Consider the following 17,132-nt stretch of genomic DNA (forward strand, 5'->3'; position numbering starts at 1 on the left):
CTAAATAAATAAATAATTGAATTGAAATTGAATTGAATTGAATTACCGCGATTCTAGTTTCATTAAAAGTAAAGTCTTGCCAACCATTTTGGCCCTATATTTTGACCGTTGTTGGTTGCGTATCTTTTGTTACCATCAAAGACGCGTTATATCAGTCTGGTTACGTTATTGAATTTTAGAGATGTGCAAATACCATTTTTTGGGGATCGAATCGAATATCAAATAATTTTTTTCAAGCCACGTCAAATACCAAATCGAATATTTATAACGTCAAATAATTTGGTCGAATATTTTTAGTGCAAAATTTTAAGCCAGTTAACTGATCAAATACCAAATAGTATTTCTAATACCAAATAATTCGACGTATTTGGTTTTGAAATAACCAAATAGTTTGCATATTTGTCAAAAAATAAAAAAGTAATTGAAATCACTGTTCATTTTACTTGCAATAGTAAAATACTAAACCAAATGTATAATATATATATTTTATTTTATTTAATAAATTTAAACTATAAAACTAAACTTTTTCAAAGAAGACTTTTACAAACAATATTTAAAATACGCATTTTTAAAGTTTAACTACCCTAGCGTTCTCCTCTGATGGCCTTCAAACTCAACAAATTTGAAAAAGATCCGCGGTTATTCGACCAGTTTGCAAACTATTTGAAAATACCAAATACTTTTTTCCTATCTTTTCGAATATTCAACTATTTGATCAAGAAAAACGAATATTCGCGAACTTTCCTAAGTGCTATTCGATTCGTTGAATCGAATATTCGATTTGATATTCGATCGAATTATTTGGTCTAACCAAATATTTTGCACAACCCTATTGAATTTATGTCTATATATTATCCCCAAATTCCAAAATATAGACTTAAAGGGATAGAATAGAAACTGGTTAACGCGGTTATATTAAGCAACCTCGGAATATTCGCAGGTTAGCGACACCATTGTAGCCCAATAATTACTAACAGGAGACGCGTATCTTCTTAGCGGACGAGATGGTCGCCCCGAAATTCTATATGGAAAATCAAATTATGATTAACGATTCGGATAGAGTCTTTAGAGAGTTAATTAAGTGTGAAGATAAATTGATTATAATTCGTACGGGGCCCGCCACAGCCCGGGTGACCTCAGGATGACCTCGGGAGTAGCCGAGTGAAGCCTCCTATGGACCAAATATTAACAAAAAGAAAAACAACGCGCTATTGAAGACTATGGACCAAAGGATGGTTTACTTTTACGGCTGCTATTCAGAATTGGAATAGCGGAACAAATGCCTTTTGGAATTAAGTTTAAATTATATTTTCACAAAAATATGGAACTAAAACAAATAGTTTGTCACTTTTTAAGGTTAATTTTACGATTGTTTTGCCAATAAGGTTACGTAATTATGTTGTAAAATCAAGTGTCAACGAAGCCACTTTGAAAGATAAAGGACAGTTTAAAACGAGTTTGCCATAAGATACGAACCCTTTTTAAGTCCGTTTATTTAAATGCCAATATTTATAGTCATTTAAAAGTAGTAAATAAATTATTCACGGATTAAGTATGTCATACCATTGTCTCCGGTTGGCCGTAGACTATAAACCTTTGAATGAACTCTTCTAAATTATAACGCGATTTCTTGTTCAATTATCCCTTACCCTCGTTTGCTGAAGACGTTTTTAAATTATCCCTAATATTACTGGTAATATTTTAAATTTTTATTAAGAACAGCTTTACTCTAAAGCGAATACAGGAATATTTTGTAGAGTACCATTTATGACATAACTACGATAAGGAGGAAAAAAAATCTACCCTGATAAGAAAAAAACTAAATTTCAGTAATAAACCCACTTAAGCTTTGATCCCTTCCGATTTGAAAATAGCTTAAAAACATGGTGTAGTAAAAAAGATTAAAAATACCGTATTTCAAACTCGTCCGACAGTTAAAAGCTACAAAACTGTAAAGTCTAGACATTTCTTAATATAAGAATCTATCCGACTTGACACGCTGATTCCGAATAGCGAGCGTAAACACGGCATACGATTAATAAGAGCATTCGTAAACCCGACACGTTCCCGAGTAAGAATGTTCAAGCGCTTGTTTTAACGGCTGGGAGCCGGCAAAAAAATACAATATTTGTAGTCTTCGTAGAAAATAAACACATTAGTGGCGCGTTGCACCTCCGTCCTTGAAACTGAATACGCCTAGAAATCAGGAGGAATTTAAAAAACCATCGTCTCGGCTGTGCGAAAGTGAAAGGGGTGACTGCACTAGCTAATACATACGGCTAAGCCATTCGCCGTGAGAAATCAACCATAAATTAAGATTCCACGAAATTATAGGTATTCGAACTCTTAACTAATCACCCGTACCCCAAAATTTAAAATACCGGAATTAGCCAAAATTATTCCTATCATTAAGAACAGTCGTTTAACATCATTATTATATTTTGGTACGCTATACATCTTAATAATATTAATATGAAATAAGCTTTCTTAATATTAAGAAAGCTCATTTAACATTATTATTATTATTATCTTTTGGAATGTCTGAACTTGGTTATTTAAAATATGAATAATTTACCAGTGTTATGTGGACGGTAAAAATTCCGCGAAAAGGGAGACGGCAACAAATTGAACGTCTTCCAGTCCGTTAAACAACCGATAATTAATTTAATACCACCAATTAATTTAATTATCATGACGAAAGTCGGAGTGGTTACATTGGTATCCGAAGATGGAGAATATTCGAGTAACTTATAACTGGCTATGAGGGGCAATTAGGGTCCAAATGGGTTCCCAATGAAAACGCTGATTGCGGTACAGTTCTTACCGTGTCTAACTAATCGTGAAAAGAACTTGGTAACTGTCCCGTCCACTGAAACAAAAAATATGGGTCGTGACCAATAATCAATAGCTAATGTATAATGCACGGATTCCTGGCCCATAACGATTTTTTACGTACGATGTATACCCATCAATTCAGAGAGAGATACTGATATAAACGGTTTTTTTCGCCTTCATAATATTCCGACAAAAATACGCTTAAATTTGCCGCGATATGTCCCCATAAAAAGCGATCAAAACCCTGTTAGCCAACGTCAAACGCGTCATGGTCGACCCAAAAATTGACAGTTCGGTCTCGTTTGACAGGCCGAGGCCTATATTTTATATGGTAAACAACCAATATTTCACCTACTTGTCATTTTACGAATCAAATTTAAATAATATCTACGGTAACTGTATTTTAAATTAACCCCGTGTCTTTGAGAAGTACTTATAGGCCTATACAGGTGGTTAGTTTATGTCGTTCTTTCCGCTATATTGTCAACAACTTTAAAGACCAACTACGTTGGAAACCCTTTGAAAATTGCCCAACATGTCTTTACTCTATTGTCTAGTGGATATAAAAACGGCTGAAAACAATAGCTGTCAACTTAGCGGTAGAGGGAAAGTATCGTAAAATACGCCAAAAAAAGGTCCTACAAGATAGCACTCTAACGCTCTCTAAAGGGAGTCTAAAAGTATATCACGCGCGCGTTTTGCCGGCTCCCACGTCGTCGACTCAACGAGGTCCTCCTATTCCCTCCCTCGAAAGATCTACGGGTTCGCAATGTAAACTCACTCACTAGCCCAGACTAAACACAAATCAAGCTGCTGCTTCTCTAGCAGTAGGTTATAGTATCAGAGACAAGGCTTATACCTAACGTAGGCAAACGTGATTCATCCTACTCTCGACGGGGAAATTTCTCGTCCTAGGGCCTAGACTGTATTTGGGTTAAATAGACGAAACGCTTACCAATTGAGCCCACGCGGTGTCCCACTCGCTCTTATCGACGAATGTTGTCGCGACTTTAACTTTTGTAATCTCTCAAACCCGATAAAAACAAAACCTACGACGAGCAGACGCTAATAAAACACTCTTAACCGACTCGCAGACTGGCGGCGATACTCCGCGCACTGCTGGAGATTGTGGAGAAAGAATGGGAGATTCCGAACGTGTTCGTAAAGGGGGGCTCAATTTGGGGGTCAAATAGAGAACGAGAAAATCGACGACAATAGCGCTGGTGCCGTCATCTATCGCCAAGAGTAGAGTATATTTTTCAAAATGTTTTTTTTTTATTTTTTCAATCGACAACGGAACAGCTGTAGCCATCTGATGTTCAACGTAATAAAAATACTATAGACCATATACCATAGACAAACTATTTAACCTTGATTACATTAAAGCTGCGCTAGAGCCATCTGGCATCAATAAAATGCGACAGTGAATACCGTCGTCTGATTTAAAGTCAGAAAATATTTGGCAGTAACTTTACTATGTTGTGCAGAACAGTGTAAACTAACTATAAGTAATCATACCAAGATTTTGGAAGAAATCATGGTTTTCAGAATCATATTAAGGTATTTATTTTAAATTATAGTTGAATTACAATCACATACTAATGTAATTTTAATTTGAAGATATTTATTGAATAATGAAGAAATGATCACAAAAGTACGTATTGTTTAAAAATATTCTTCTGTTAAAACGAAATATTTCAATTTATCTCTCAAATAGCTTTCTGAATCATATCCTATGAGGAGAGCTGCCCAACTCACTGCTTATATTTTCACAAAAGGTAAAATAATTGGAGAAAAAAGCATTGAGAGGATAGAGGGGTCAGAAACATTGAAAAAATCTGAAGATGCATTAAAAGATGTAGCATCACGCGTTGGATCTTTTTCTTCCAAATTTTCAGAAGAGCTAAAAGTAATGCTTTATATCTTTTACATTTTATAAAGAATTATCAAAGAAAACCTAATTTTTTCAGGAAGGTTTTAAGAAAATGAAAGACAAACCATGATTTAATATTTAGTGATAAGAATTTAGCCAATGTATGTATGAAATTGTACATATTTTTAATTAATTAAAACAGTTGTATACCGTATTTTATAATATAAATTTTATTATACCCTATCTATATTGTCATATAAATATCAGTTTAACAAAAAATAAGTAAATTCGTCAGAATGTCCATACTTCTTACATCGACAAATGCTTCTTACTTGTAGGTATGAATATAACGACAAATATTGGAACGTGTGCGCCATCTATGTTTTGATCATCTCAACTTTTTAAGGACGTCAATATTTAGCTCCCAAATTTCTAGTAAACGTATTAAATCAAATATAAAACGTATTCGGTAACATTTTGGTGTGGGTCAAACTGTTAAAAATTGTAAAATAAATTAAAAATGCGTTTAACTTATGCATCGTAAACAAATGGCTTGTGAATGGGGGAGGGTGGAGCCAACTTTTCGATTCATCCAAAGAGCGCTGTAAAAGCTAGATCCCCCTTTCCCTGCGGCTCTCTCAGGTTCCCTCGCCGACAGTGACGCTGCGTACCTACCCTAAGAATGATCTTGTACTGGTGGAAAACCAAATGCACTCTTCCCGAGAGTCAGTACGCTAAACCCTGAGTGAGCCTAGGCTGTGGAAAAAACGCGTTTTTTTACGAAACAGATTACCACGATTCGAGAACAATATGCCTTTGGTACGCATTAGCTGACAAATTCTTATCGCAAAATGAATAACCGAACCCATGGAGTACAACAACAGCAACCGTATTACAGCAATTCGCTGGCAATTAGGCAAGAAATCCAACGTTTCGAGAGCGTTCATCCCAGTATTTACGCGATTTACGACCTTCTGGAGGTAATTCCAGACCCTTTATTGGCGCAACAAATCAGGGAACACGTCGTCTGCATAGAAGGTAAGGTTAATTTTTCCGATATTCGTCTATTTAAACGAATCAACCGGGTTTAAATAGACCAAAATACGATACACGCCAAAGACGCGAGCGTAAACAGCCGAGGCTTAAAGCTGGGCCTCGCACTTTTGCGCCAAACCCTAAATAATGAATGCAGAAAAACATGTAAAACTGGGGGCCTCTTTTCCCGTTAAATAAAACGCGGGAGTAACGCTGAATAAAGTGAACTGTAAATAATCGTAGCACTTTAAATGATGGCAACGATCGAGCAAAGTTGATTATTTAGAAATATGACATCCCATGCAACTAGCCAACATTTTTTATAATTCCCAACAGATAATATTTGGCCAATGTCACGAAAAGCGCATTAATTTTACGAGATAAATTCGGAAATACGATATTTTGATCTGGGCGGGATACAATTTTGATTAAAAGTAGTTTTATCGATAAGTTAAAAGTATAAACTTGAAAATATTCAATGTCGCGAACTTCTATCGGAAACGCGTCTGGGAGGCAGAGCGACGTGGGGACGGAAGGAATTTAAATTAAAGTAGATCGAGTAACGCTTCTCTTGTGCCGATATGGCCCGGGGGGTCGCCCACGGCGGCTATCAACGTCACAACGTGTATATTTACATCGCGGAAAAATACATTCTAGGCTAGTGTTATTATCACTCGGTTGTGATACGCAATTGGTATACCGGTATCGAAAGGGCAACCACTTGTACAAACGAGTAGTGGTCGTTCGTTCAAAATATCAAGTTTTTAAATTAGTACAAATTTGCGTACGATAACGTACCAAAAAAAAAATATATGCAAATTTGCAGTTCGAACTTCCGGGTTGGTAGTATTAAGTGTTAATAATATTAACAAGGTGTAAAGAACGGTATTTTAAATAAAGCGATGCAAATGATGTAAACCGAGGTATAAACAAACTAGTTTGGGTCTCTTATTTTTTATTATATTAATAATAACATAACGTAGTTAAAAGTGATTTTAGTAACTTAATAATAATAATAAAATAAAAGCATGTTTAATGTGCACATCAACATTACAGTACAGACCTTCAAGGACAATATTTAGAAATTCATATAAAGTACAATATCACAATAATTAAACATTCATAAATTACAATGGGAAATATTTTTATATGTATACATTTTGACAGTTAAGTAGTAATATAATAATAGTTTATTACGATTTTAGTAACTTAAGTAATATGTATACATTTTGACAATTAAGTAGTAATTTAATAATAGTTTATTATGATTTTAGTAACTTAAGTAATATAATAATAGTTTGTTCTGATTTTAGTAACTTAAGTAACAAAATACTTTATTACGATTTTAGTAACTGAAGTAACATAATAGTGTATTATGATTTTAGTAACTTAAGTAACATAATAATAGTGTATTATGATTTTTGTATTTTAAGTAACATAATAATTTATTATGATTTTAGTAACTTAAGTAATAGTTAAAACCAAATTAATGAAATTATGATAAAAATAATTGAACATATTATTAAATTGGATCAAATGTTCTTTATCAAATTGTGCTTGATAAATTTGTGGAATTTCGATCAAACCATTTTCGTGCCAATTAGTAACCAATGCAAAGTAAAACAATCAAGGTGGTACATTAACCCTTAGTAATGGTTGGTACGAGATAAAAATTATAATTTAACTATAGTCGTATAAATAACTAGCGTCGAATGAAATGAACGAAACCGCTAGAACCAATCCATAATGTCACACACTCGGTGTGACATTATCATTAAAATATACTTCCTGCATAATACATCGACTTTCGAGCAATGGGAGACGATGACGCGTTGGTATTTATTTCAAAGCCGTCATTAAAAGCATTCAGCTCTCCGCCTGACGCGTTTATTATACGTGAAAGCGTCGATGAACGGGAGGCTGAGGAGGTATGATAAGGGGTCTTGTTTTCGTCACCCCCAAAGCCCCAAATTACTGGTGATTCGAGCGACCAAAAATTCCAATCTGAAAGGAGAGAGTGTGGAGCCAATTTAATCAGAATACGTCGAAGCCCCTGTAGCGAAGCTACCCGGCATAATCCCAATGGTACCCCACCAAAATTGCCCCTATCATTTAAAATCGCCAAGTGAGGGGGAGTCCATAAAAGGATTGCAACCCTGAATTGCTAAATTTATATTGATCATTTTAATACCTTAAGCATGATATAAACTGTATATATACTAAAATCGATTTAATCAGAAGTATATAATCTTTATATTTATGTTTAATAAAATCGATTTAATCAGAAGTATATAATCTTTATATTTATGTTTAATAAAATCGATTTAATCAGAAGTATATAATCTTTATATTTATGTTTAATAAAATCGATTTAATCAGAAGTATATAATCTTTATATTTATGTTTAATAAAATCGATTTAATCAGAAGTATATAACCTTTATATTTACTAGAATCGATTTAATCAGAAGTATATAACTTTATATCTACTAAAATCGATTTAATCAGAAGTATATAAACTTTATATTTACTAAATTCGATTTAATCAGAAGTATATAATCTTTATATTTACTAGAATCGATTTAATCAGAAGTATATAACTTTATATCTACTAAAATCAATTTAATCAGAAGTATATAATCTCCATATTTATGTTTACTAAAATCAATTTAATTAGAAGTATATAAAATTTACATTTACTAGAATCGATTTAATCAGAAGTATATAAACTTTATATTTACTAAATTCGATTTAATCAGAAGTATATAATCTTTGTTTATGTTTACTAAAATCAATTTAATCAGAAGTATATAATCTTTATCTTTATGTTTACTAAAATCAATTTAATCAGAATTATATAAACTTTATTTACTAAAATTAATTTAATCAGAATTATATAAACCTTATATTTACTAAAATCGAATTAATCAGAAGTATATAAACTTTATATTTACCAAAATTGAATTAATCAGAAGTATATCAACTTTATATTTACTAAAATCGATGTAATCAGAAGTATATAAACTTTATATTTACTGAAATCGAATTAATCAGAAGTATATAAACTTTATATTTACTAAAATCGAATAATTCAGAAATTTATAAACTTTATATTTACTAAAATCGAATTAACCAGAAGTATATAATCTTTACCTTTATGTTTACTAAAATCGATTTAATCAGAATTATATAAACTTTATTTACTAAAATTAATTTTATCAGTTTCTGAGGAGTGACAATTTATCGGCAAGCCGCATCACAACTGAAAATTTACAGCTTGTATTACTCCGCCTAACAAACCTAAACTTCTTTATAACATTCTTTTCCGATGTAATAGCTTTGCGTGATGTACTTTGGCCACACTAATTTTCCATCAAATAACATTAGCAGTATTATATGAATACCTTAATTATGAAATAAAAATTATTTTTATACTTACGCAATAATTCGTGTTTTTATTTAGTAATTTTATAATTAGCAGTAAATTTATATTATATTTATTATATTACTTCTTCTTTAAATCAAAAATTTTAATTTGATGTACATTTGAAGTTATCTTATTTTTAGCAATAAATGAGTAGAGTAAATCAAATATTAAATAATAAACAAATAACAGGGCCCCCAGATGTCCTATAATTCCTATAAAACCCTATATTTTCAAAAATGTCCTATAACATCCTATATTTTTAGTAAAATCCCTAAAGAGTCCTATAAAATCCTATAATTTAGATATTTTGCCCATTTCAAATCGTGCCACTCTGTTAAATTGCTAGATTTAGCTATAGGATAAATTCCTATACAAAGTCACTCTAGTCTATACTTTTGTTATTGTTAACATGGTTAGCTACTAGTATATTTTTGTGATGAAATGGTTCAATAGTTTCTATTTTTCAAGTGAAAATCAAAGATTTATTTCACTAAATATAGATTTTGTTTTTTAAATGCATAAAGTTAGTAAATAAAATAGCATATATAGTCCTATAAAATACTATAATTTGAAAAAAAAGTCCTATAAAGTCCTATATTTTTAGAAATATAATCCTATTTTTCCTATAAAAAATTTGAAGATTTGAGTGGGGCCCTGAAATAATAATCAACGGAAATAAACAATTATAAATAAATTATAATTAAAGATAAAAAAATTAGTTATTTATAATCAAAATTACAGAGCTTGAAAAATATAAATAATTCAAGGTGACAACTAACAAGGTAAGGCGACAGACAATTTGTCACCGTTGATTATTTTATGAGCAGTCCCGTATTTAAGGTCCTGTTCTACCGACATAGAAAGCGAACCATTGTGGGGGGGGCTTCGTGTGGGTGATTACAAGTTTAGGGACGCAACCAACTGTGACTAACCAATGTTTAATAAGCCCGCGTTTCGCCCAAATTTACGCCGGAAAGTAGATGGGGATTTTTTTAATTTCGATTGGAACAAGTTGGGCAAGCGAAAATGTAGAGCTTCGGCCACCATGGGCAATTCAAATTTAAATGGTGAGGAAATCCTTGAAGTGTAAATCGATTCCGAATGTTGTGGCTTTTGAATGCACGGTTGCCACTTTTTGTTTTTGAATATAAATATTATCAATCGGTTTTTTAGTTACTTAAATCAAAAGCGACATAATTACCAAAAGTGTGTACGTTACGAGCGAAATACAAGTTGGGGGGGGGGGAGTATGCCTTGGGGAGGGAAGGAATTTAAAACCATCAAATAACGCCTCGTAGTGAGGAACGGAGGAACTAAGTAGCACTGGTCAAAGTTAGTGTACTTTTTGATTTTGCGTCGTTCTGTGGAGATGCTATCGCCATCTACCTACGATATAATACCATAGACTAAAAAAAGATCCAGAAAGGTGTCCATATATAGTCTTTTATGTGGTCGATCTCTAGTCGAGCATTCGTTAAACCTTTAGCATACGAAAGTACAGGGATTGTCACACTTTTGGTAATTATGTCACTTTTGTGAAATTTGTTGAATTTATTGATTTTTTTAAAATTATTATTGACTCTCTTCAGTCTAATTTTTGGATACTAGCCTTCTATCAGTTATATAATCTTATTTTTTATCTTAATTTAATTACTAAATAATTGAGTTTGCTCAGATTTGCTTTGAAATGGAATTATTTTATAAACAATTTTTTTTTGGCATTTTTAATTTTTCCATTGAAATATGTTATTTATATTTTAAAAAAAATGTATTCACTTTATCTTGACCTTCAAACCACTAACCTTGTTCGAAGGTCAACGTGAATCCAATCAGTAACAGGTGTTGTCAGTAGTGAATGACACCTGGTATTGTTGAGCAGTTGACTATATTGGGCTCAAGTGTACATTTCAGCGAGACAGAAAACGCTTTGCCGGAAGTCCATTTGACACCGTATTGCGCTATTTCGAAATGTTTGTAGTGCTCGTGCATTCGCAAATTTTGCGTACGGAATTTTGAATCTCACAGTTACTTCCGAAATCAGAAACTCATAATTCTTCAACAATTAGGTCTATAAGGGTAAATGATATGTCAATCGAAAGCATATGGCATGCCCTCGGTAGCCCTGAGGGGCAGGTCACTTCCTTGATTAACGACGCACACGTCAAAAGATTTAATCCGATTTAATCGTGATTATTTTGATTAAATTCAATTTAATCGTGATTATTTTGATTAAATTCAATTTAATCGTGATTATTTTGATTAAATTCAATTTAATCGTGATTATTTTGATTAAATTCAATTTAATCGTGATTATTTTGATTAAATTCAATTTAATCGTGATTATTTTGATTAAATTCAATTTAATCGTGATTATTTTGATTAAATTCAATTTAATCGTGATTATTTTGATTAAATTCAATTTAATCACGATTAAGTTGATTAAATCACGTTTAATCACGATTAGAATGTTTAAATCTGATTTAATCATGATTAGAATGTTTAAATCTGATTTAATCATGATTAAAATGATTAAATCTGTTTAAAATGATTAAATCATGATTATAAAATTATATCGTGATTAGTATTATTAAATCGTACTTTAGTTTTGATTTTAATGATAAATTTTCGATTCGACCGATTATATTCATTAGATTTTTTAATCTTTATTATCCTGATTTAATCACGATTACCCTGATTTAATCATTTTACTATGATTAAGACGCACCCAAAATGGAAGTGACCTGCCCCTCGGGTAGCCCGTTATAAATTTTGCAAATCGGAGCTCAAGAAAATAATCATTTTACAATTTTAGTGGTTTTTGGCTATTTTTCGCCTTAAAATCTACATACTTTTTTAAATGAAGAGCTACTTGGTTGAATATTATATTTTTAGTTAGTACTGATCATTTCTGAACTGCGTTTCGGTTGGATTAAAGGGAATATAACCTGCAAAAGAAATCTTAATGGGAGACCCCTTCAATTTTTCAAAGGACATGGGAAAATCACCCCTAACGATTTTGATAAAATTTTGCACAGATGCTTAATATATCAATGTAAGAATTAATGCAAAGTTTTAGATCTGCCAATTTTTTTTCAAGAGATACAGTCCATACATGTCCAAGTAATTTTTGCATTTTCCTTGGGGAACAATCACACATCAAACTACTTAAGGATGTTGCTCATGAAATTTGGAGGCAGTGTTTGTAATTTAGTCAAAATCTTTCTGTTAGTTTTCGATATATTGTTCCCATTTTCCCATTGAAAATATAAGGAAAATGCAAAAATTTACTCGGACCTGTATCTCTTGAAAAAATAATTGGCAGATTTAAATTTTGCATTAATTCTTACATTGATATATTAAGCAACTGTGCAAAATTTTATCAAAATCGTAAGGGGGGGATTTTTCCATGTTTATCCTTTCCCTGTACAGTGGCGCCAAACATTTTTTAAAGCCAAAGGCAAGAGCGTCCTGAGCTGCAAACGTTGGTGTCCACACCAAATTCCGAAGGTTATATTCCCTTTAAGAAATTCTAATTTTAAGTACGCACTATTACAGGCGCCATCTAACTCGTTCGCGTTTCGATATCTTATTTCATAAACCAGGTAACTCGAAAAATACGGTTTGTCTAAAAATTAATGTGAATTAACGTGTTTACTTTTCGCGACCTTATTTCTAAAACCAGGTAACTCGACATATTCATGATTTCAAAGTTGATTTCAAGATTTCTAAAATAATTTTTATCCAGTGTGTAAGGGATTTTTACGAATGTCCGACCGTTTCGCGCAGAAAAAATGTTGTTAGAAAAAAATGAAACCAAACTTTCATACTTTTTAATTTAAATTTATTGTTACTTATGGCAAACCTATGTAGAATGGCGGAAAACATCATCACGTAGCTCCGGAATAAACCAAAAGGTTTTTACCCTTTTGCGCCCGTAGAGAAAAAGAGAGGGGTAAATTCCATCATAAGCGACTGGAGCCCTGAGTCATTTATAATTTTAAAGATAGTTTACTTCCTTCGCCACTAGGGGGACGCCGTGATTACTTATGTGTATGTTAAATAAAAAATTGTTTTTATTCGGGAAAGCTGCAAAAAGAACGAGAGAGAAAAAGCTCTTCCGGTTGAGAGGTAATAATGTACCCAGGTGCCAGCTACTTTTCACGAGCAAGTTTAGGGAACGCGAAACTCCCCCAAATTGACAACAAAAAAATCTGAACGGTAGGCGTGGCCAACGTCACGGTATAGAGTGACGCAATGCGAGAGGGTTTTTGAAGGAAGCCATATTTAGCGTCGGACAAAAATCTGTGACGAAAACGTGTCGGTCGCCTCGTGTTTCACTCTCGTTTCTTCGGCGACGTTTCCTCTCTGTGGACGGTTTTAGTTGTTAGAGACAGAAAGGTTTTCGGGGTCAGCCAAAACAAAGGGTCATTCGTAGTGTTGTAAGTCGGAAAATTTCCCGCTCGGAAAACTTTCCGGAAAATAACCGAGGCCTTTTTTCCGGAAAATTTTCCGATTTTTTCCGAAAAAAATAAAAAAAAGTTTTCATTCCGTGATTAGTCTAATATATTGTTTGCAAATTGAAATAAAGCGGTATTTTCGCCTCATTTTTTCGAATCTGAAAGTAAAACTAAACCTCTAGACTAGTTTAAACTGATTAACAATGTAACGCTATTAATGTTTTGTAGTATGTTTACTGATATTAGACATTTTATATCGATAAAAAGTTAAAAACATTAAAAACCCTTAAAAGGTAATTTATTTTTCAAATTTTTATTTTTCCGATTTTCCGCATTTTATTTTTCCGGAAAATTGACAACACTAGGTCATTGCAATTTTCACCGTTAAGTGTGCAAGGGACTTCTTTAGTGGTGGTTATCACCGATTTTGTTGAAACTCGGGGTTAGGTAGACCTTATGGTAGTATGAAAATTGCCAAAGGGAAAAGTTGCAATGGGCTTTAGTTTTTCCATGGCAACCGAAAATGTTTTGACCTCTCAAAACAAAAAATCTCTATTTATTAATTTTAAAAAATTAAATTTTCAAAACTTACTCAAAAAAATTAATTTGACCTATTTTGGGTAAAATTGGTCAAAGATTTTGCGTAAAATACTAAAATTGATCAATTTTGGTTAAATTTTTACAAAATTTGGGTAACCGAGAAAATCCCATGCTTTTTTAAATGGAGAGGTCCAAAACATTTTCCGTTAGGAAAACTAAAGCCCATTGTAACTTTTCCCTTTTCGAATTTTTTTTACTACCATAGGTTCTACCTAACCCCTGAGTTTCAACAAAATCGGTGATAACCACCACGGGTTAGTTTAAAAGATTGATTTCATTTAGATCTGATTTTTCTCTGATTTCCATGACCATTTTTAAGGATCAAAATTAGACAATTTTTTTTATTATATTATATTATATTATATTATATTATATTATATTATATTATATTATATTTTAATTTTAATTTTATCATAATTTAAAAATACGTTATAGTGAGTTTTAAGAAAACTAGAAATTTTAGGCAACACAGAAAATAATGAATAACCTTCAGCTTATGTTTTAACTAAACTATTTGTATTGCAACTTTTACAAATATTAGGTTTTTTAAGTCAAATTCGTAAAATTTCAAGATAAATTTAAATTAATTCACTTTTCCCTGGCTTTTTACAAATTCTTAAAATTCTCTGACTTTTTTAAGTATTTGGAAATTTCCGGACTTATCCACGCGACAACCCTGTATTTTTCACTTATACAGTATTTATTCAAATTATTTAAACAATTTTAAATTAGATAATTAATTGAAACCTTTTAACTGGCTTCGGGCTCGACTAACCTTGAGTAGTGTCGTGTTATCTCGTTAGCTAATCACTAAATACCTCTGAAACTATTTTAAGCTCTTAAAAAATGTTTCGTTTCGTAAATATTAGCTCCAAGACTACATCTAGATATCCCTTTTTAGTTTCACCTCGAAATATATATTTCGAGGTGAAACTATTGATCTGGCCCAAATGTAGCTACGTTGTCGTCGCTGCTTTCTCCGCCATCTTGGAAATGGCCACCGTGCCGAAAGTATTTTATTTCAAATATCTAGACCACAAATAGACGTAGCTTTATCGCGTACGCACCTACAAGTTCCCTTTACACGTTTCCGAAGAGTACATTAACTTATCTATGGCAGCCATCTTGGAAAATGGCCACCGCGCCGAAAGTATATTATTTCAAATATCTAGACAACAAATACACGTAGCTTTACCGCGTACACACCTACAAGTTCCCTTTACCCGTTTCCGAAGAGTACATTAACTTATCTATGGCAGCCATCTTGGAAAATGACCGCTCGATTTCGATAAATTGTGGTTAAATGGCGTATTTTGGTAAGTGTAATGATAATCGCACACGGAAGACATCGCTTTCTTCGTAAAATCTTTAAATTATACACTGAACTACACAGATAATTTTAAATTTAATGTATAAAACATCGAATTATTTAAGGTTCTTGAAAACGCAACAGAGATTAGGTATTAAACGAGCTTTGATCGATTTGGCCTCACGCGATACCATGTTTTCAGTTGATAGTGTTTCGCCTACAGTCTTTCCATCTTACGGCCTAAAGCGTATAACCACGTTATTTCATTAATCTTAATTAGATCTTCAATTTAAGTGCTTAAAGTTTATATTCGGGAAGCGGAAACGTTATCTCTTGTAGTTCAAAATCTTTTTTCGAAGTCAAAATGGTCACAATAAGAATATTCATAAATAAAGAACCATTTTTACATATAATATCAACGAAAACTTATAATTTTGGGTTATTTTTATTATACTGTTACATCTTTCGTGGCATTCGCCATTTTCCAAGATGGCCGACAATACTTTTACTGTATGTTATAGACATCAAATTTACTCTTGTTACGGCCATTTTTCTTGTTCCCGAAATTTCCATCGAAATCAACTTATCTGTTTTTAAGATATTGGAAATTTCATACTTTGAGTGCTGCGGCCATTTTCCAAGATGGCGGCGTTATCCTGAAATGAAGATGTTCCACGTTTTGGGAGACAGTAACTTCCATCGATCCTCAAATATTCGTCGTAATCGGTTTATTAGTTTTTGGGATATTGCACCTTTCGGTTTGGGCATTCGGCGGCCATTTTCCAAGATGGTGGCGATATCCTGCAACGAAGACGTTCAACGTGTCGGGAGACAGTAACTTCCATCGATCCTCAAATACTCGTCGTAATAGATTTATTAGTTTTGGGGATATTGCACCTTTCGGTTTGGGCGTTCGGCGGCCATTTTCCAAGATGGCGACAAAATCTGACCCTGGACGCTTGAATAAGAAGGATTAAAAATAGAAAATAAGTTTCGGTTGCGTTCGCGAAAAAAGGAAGAAGTGAAAATAAATAAAATCTATGGCTGGTGAATTTACAAAAGCCAGACATGTCTATTTTAGGACTCCCCGCTGTTTCGACTTCAGATAACCCGAAAGGTAGTCCTTTATTGACTGAAAAAGTACCCCGCAGCCACCCTAATCCAGGGAGAGGGCGAATCGGACAGGAGGAAGAGGAAGATAACAGCTATAATCTTCTTAAAAGAATTAAATCTAGAAGCCCGGATCAAATTCGATAGTCTTTGTCTCGGAAATTTCTCATTTTATACGTAAGAAATATACTCCTAGGGATGGAACGTTTTTATCCGCCAGGGGTTTGAGCATAAATCAGGGTTGCCATACGTCAGGGAAAACAGGGAAAATTCAGGGAATTTAAAAATGGGCCTAAAAAGTCAGGGAAATGTCAGGGAATTTTAAGAATTGGTAAAAATTCAGGGAATTCAATTTTTTCTTGGCACTTTTTGAAGGTAATTTAACTCAAGATCTATGACAGGGTTCGTACACGACCTGGAATACCTGGAAAACCTGGGAAAGTCAAGGAATTTGAAAATGTTTCCAAAAGGTCAGGGAAAAGTTAGG

The 17,132-nt window shown here is 32.9% G+C and overlaps 3 protein-coding genes across 7 annotated transcripts in view; 2 read left to right on the top strand and 1 right to left on the bottom strand.

The window, feature by feature from the left end:
* LOC149922094 (protein O-linked-mannose beta-1,2-N-acetylglucosaminyltransferase 1-like) overlaps nucleotides 1–3,996 on the bottom strand; it is a 97,383-nt gene extending 93,387 nt beyond the window's left edge. Inside the window, exon 1 of the mRNA XM_090164266.1 lies at nucleotides 3,791–3,996. The gene's annotated coding sequence lies outside the window, so the exon portion shown is untranslated. The remainder of the gene's footprint in view (nucleotides 1–3,790) is intronic.
* A 222-nt stretch (nucleotides 3,997–4,218) lies between these two features.
* Nucleotides 4,219–4,949, top strand: LOC149922095 (protein NCBP2AS2 homolog). Of its 2 annotated transcripts, none has more exons than XM_090163612.1 (4): nucleotides 4,219–4,395; nucleotides 4,456–4,489; nucleotides 4,553–4,744; nucleotides 4,810–4,944. In XM_090163612.1, exons 1-4 carry the CDS (start codon nucleotides 4,373–4,375, stop codon nucleotides 4,822–4,824), a joined length of 264 nt encoding a protein of 87 aa, XP_090019738.1. In that variant the 5' UTR covers nucleotides 4,219–4,372; the 3' UTR covers nucleotides 4,825–4,944. The 2 variants fall into 2 exon arrangements, with proteins under 2 accessions (XP_090019738.1, XP_090019737.1); XM_090163611.1 differs by having other exon boundaries at nucleotides 4,225–4,395; nucleotides 4,806–4,949.
* A 447-nt stretch (nucleotides 4,950–5,396) lies between these two features.
* CenG1A (Centaurin gamma 1A) overlaps nucleotides 5,397–17,132 on the top strand; it is an 80,029-nt gene continuing 68,293 nt past the window's right edge. For 2 of the 4 annotated variants that reach the window (XM_090162091.1, XM_090162093.1), the window contains exon 1: nucleotides 5,399–5,746. In XM_090162091.1, the coding sequence (XP_090018217.1) occupies nucleotides 5,560–5,746 (187 nt within the window). In that variant the 5' untranslated portion in view covers nucleotides 5,399–5,559. Of the gene's footprint in view, nucleotides 5,747–17,132 lie in introns of all 4 variants that reach the window. The other 2 variants (XM_090162092.1, XM_090162095.1) reach the window with 2 other exon arrangements.

Source organism: Leiobunum rupestre, chromosome 11 (genome assembly GCF_980474605.1).
Source record: "Leiobunum rupestre chromosome 11, qqLeiRupe1.1.hap1, whole genome shotgun sequence".
Taxonomy (NCBI): Eukaryota; Metazoa; Arthropoda; class Arachnida; order Opiliones; family Sclerosomatidae; genus Leiobunum; species Leiobunum rupestre.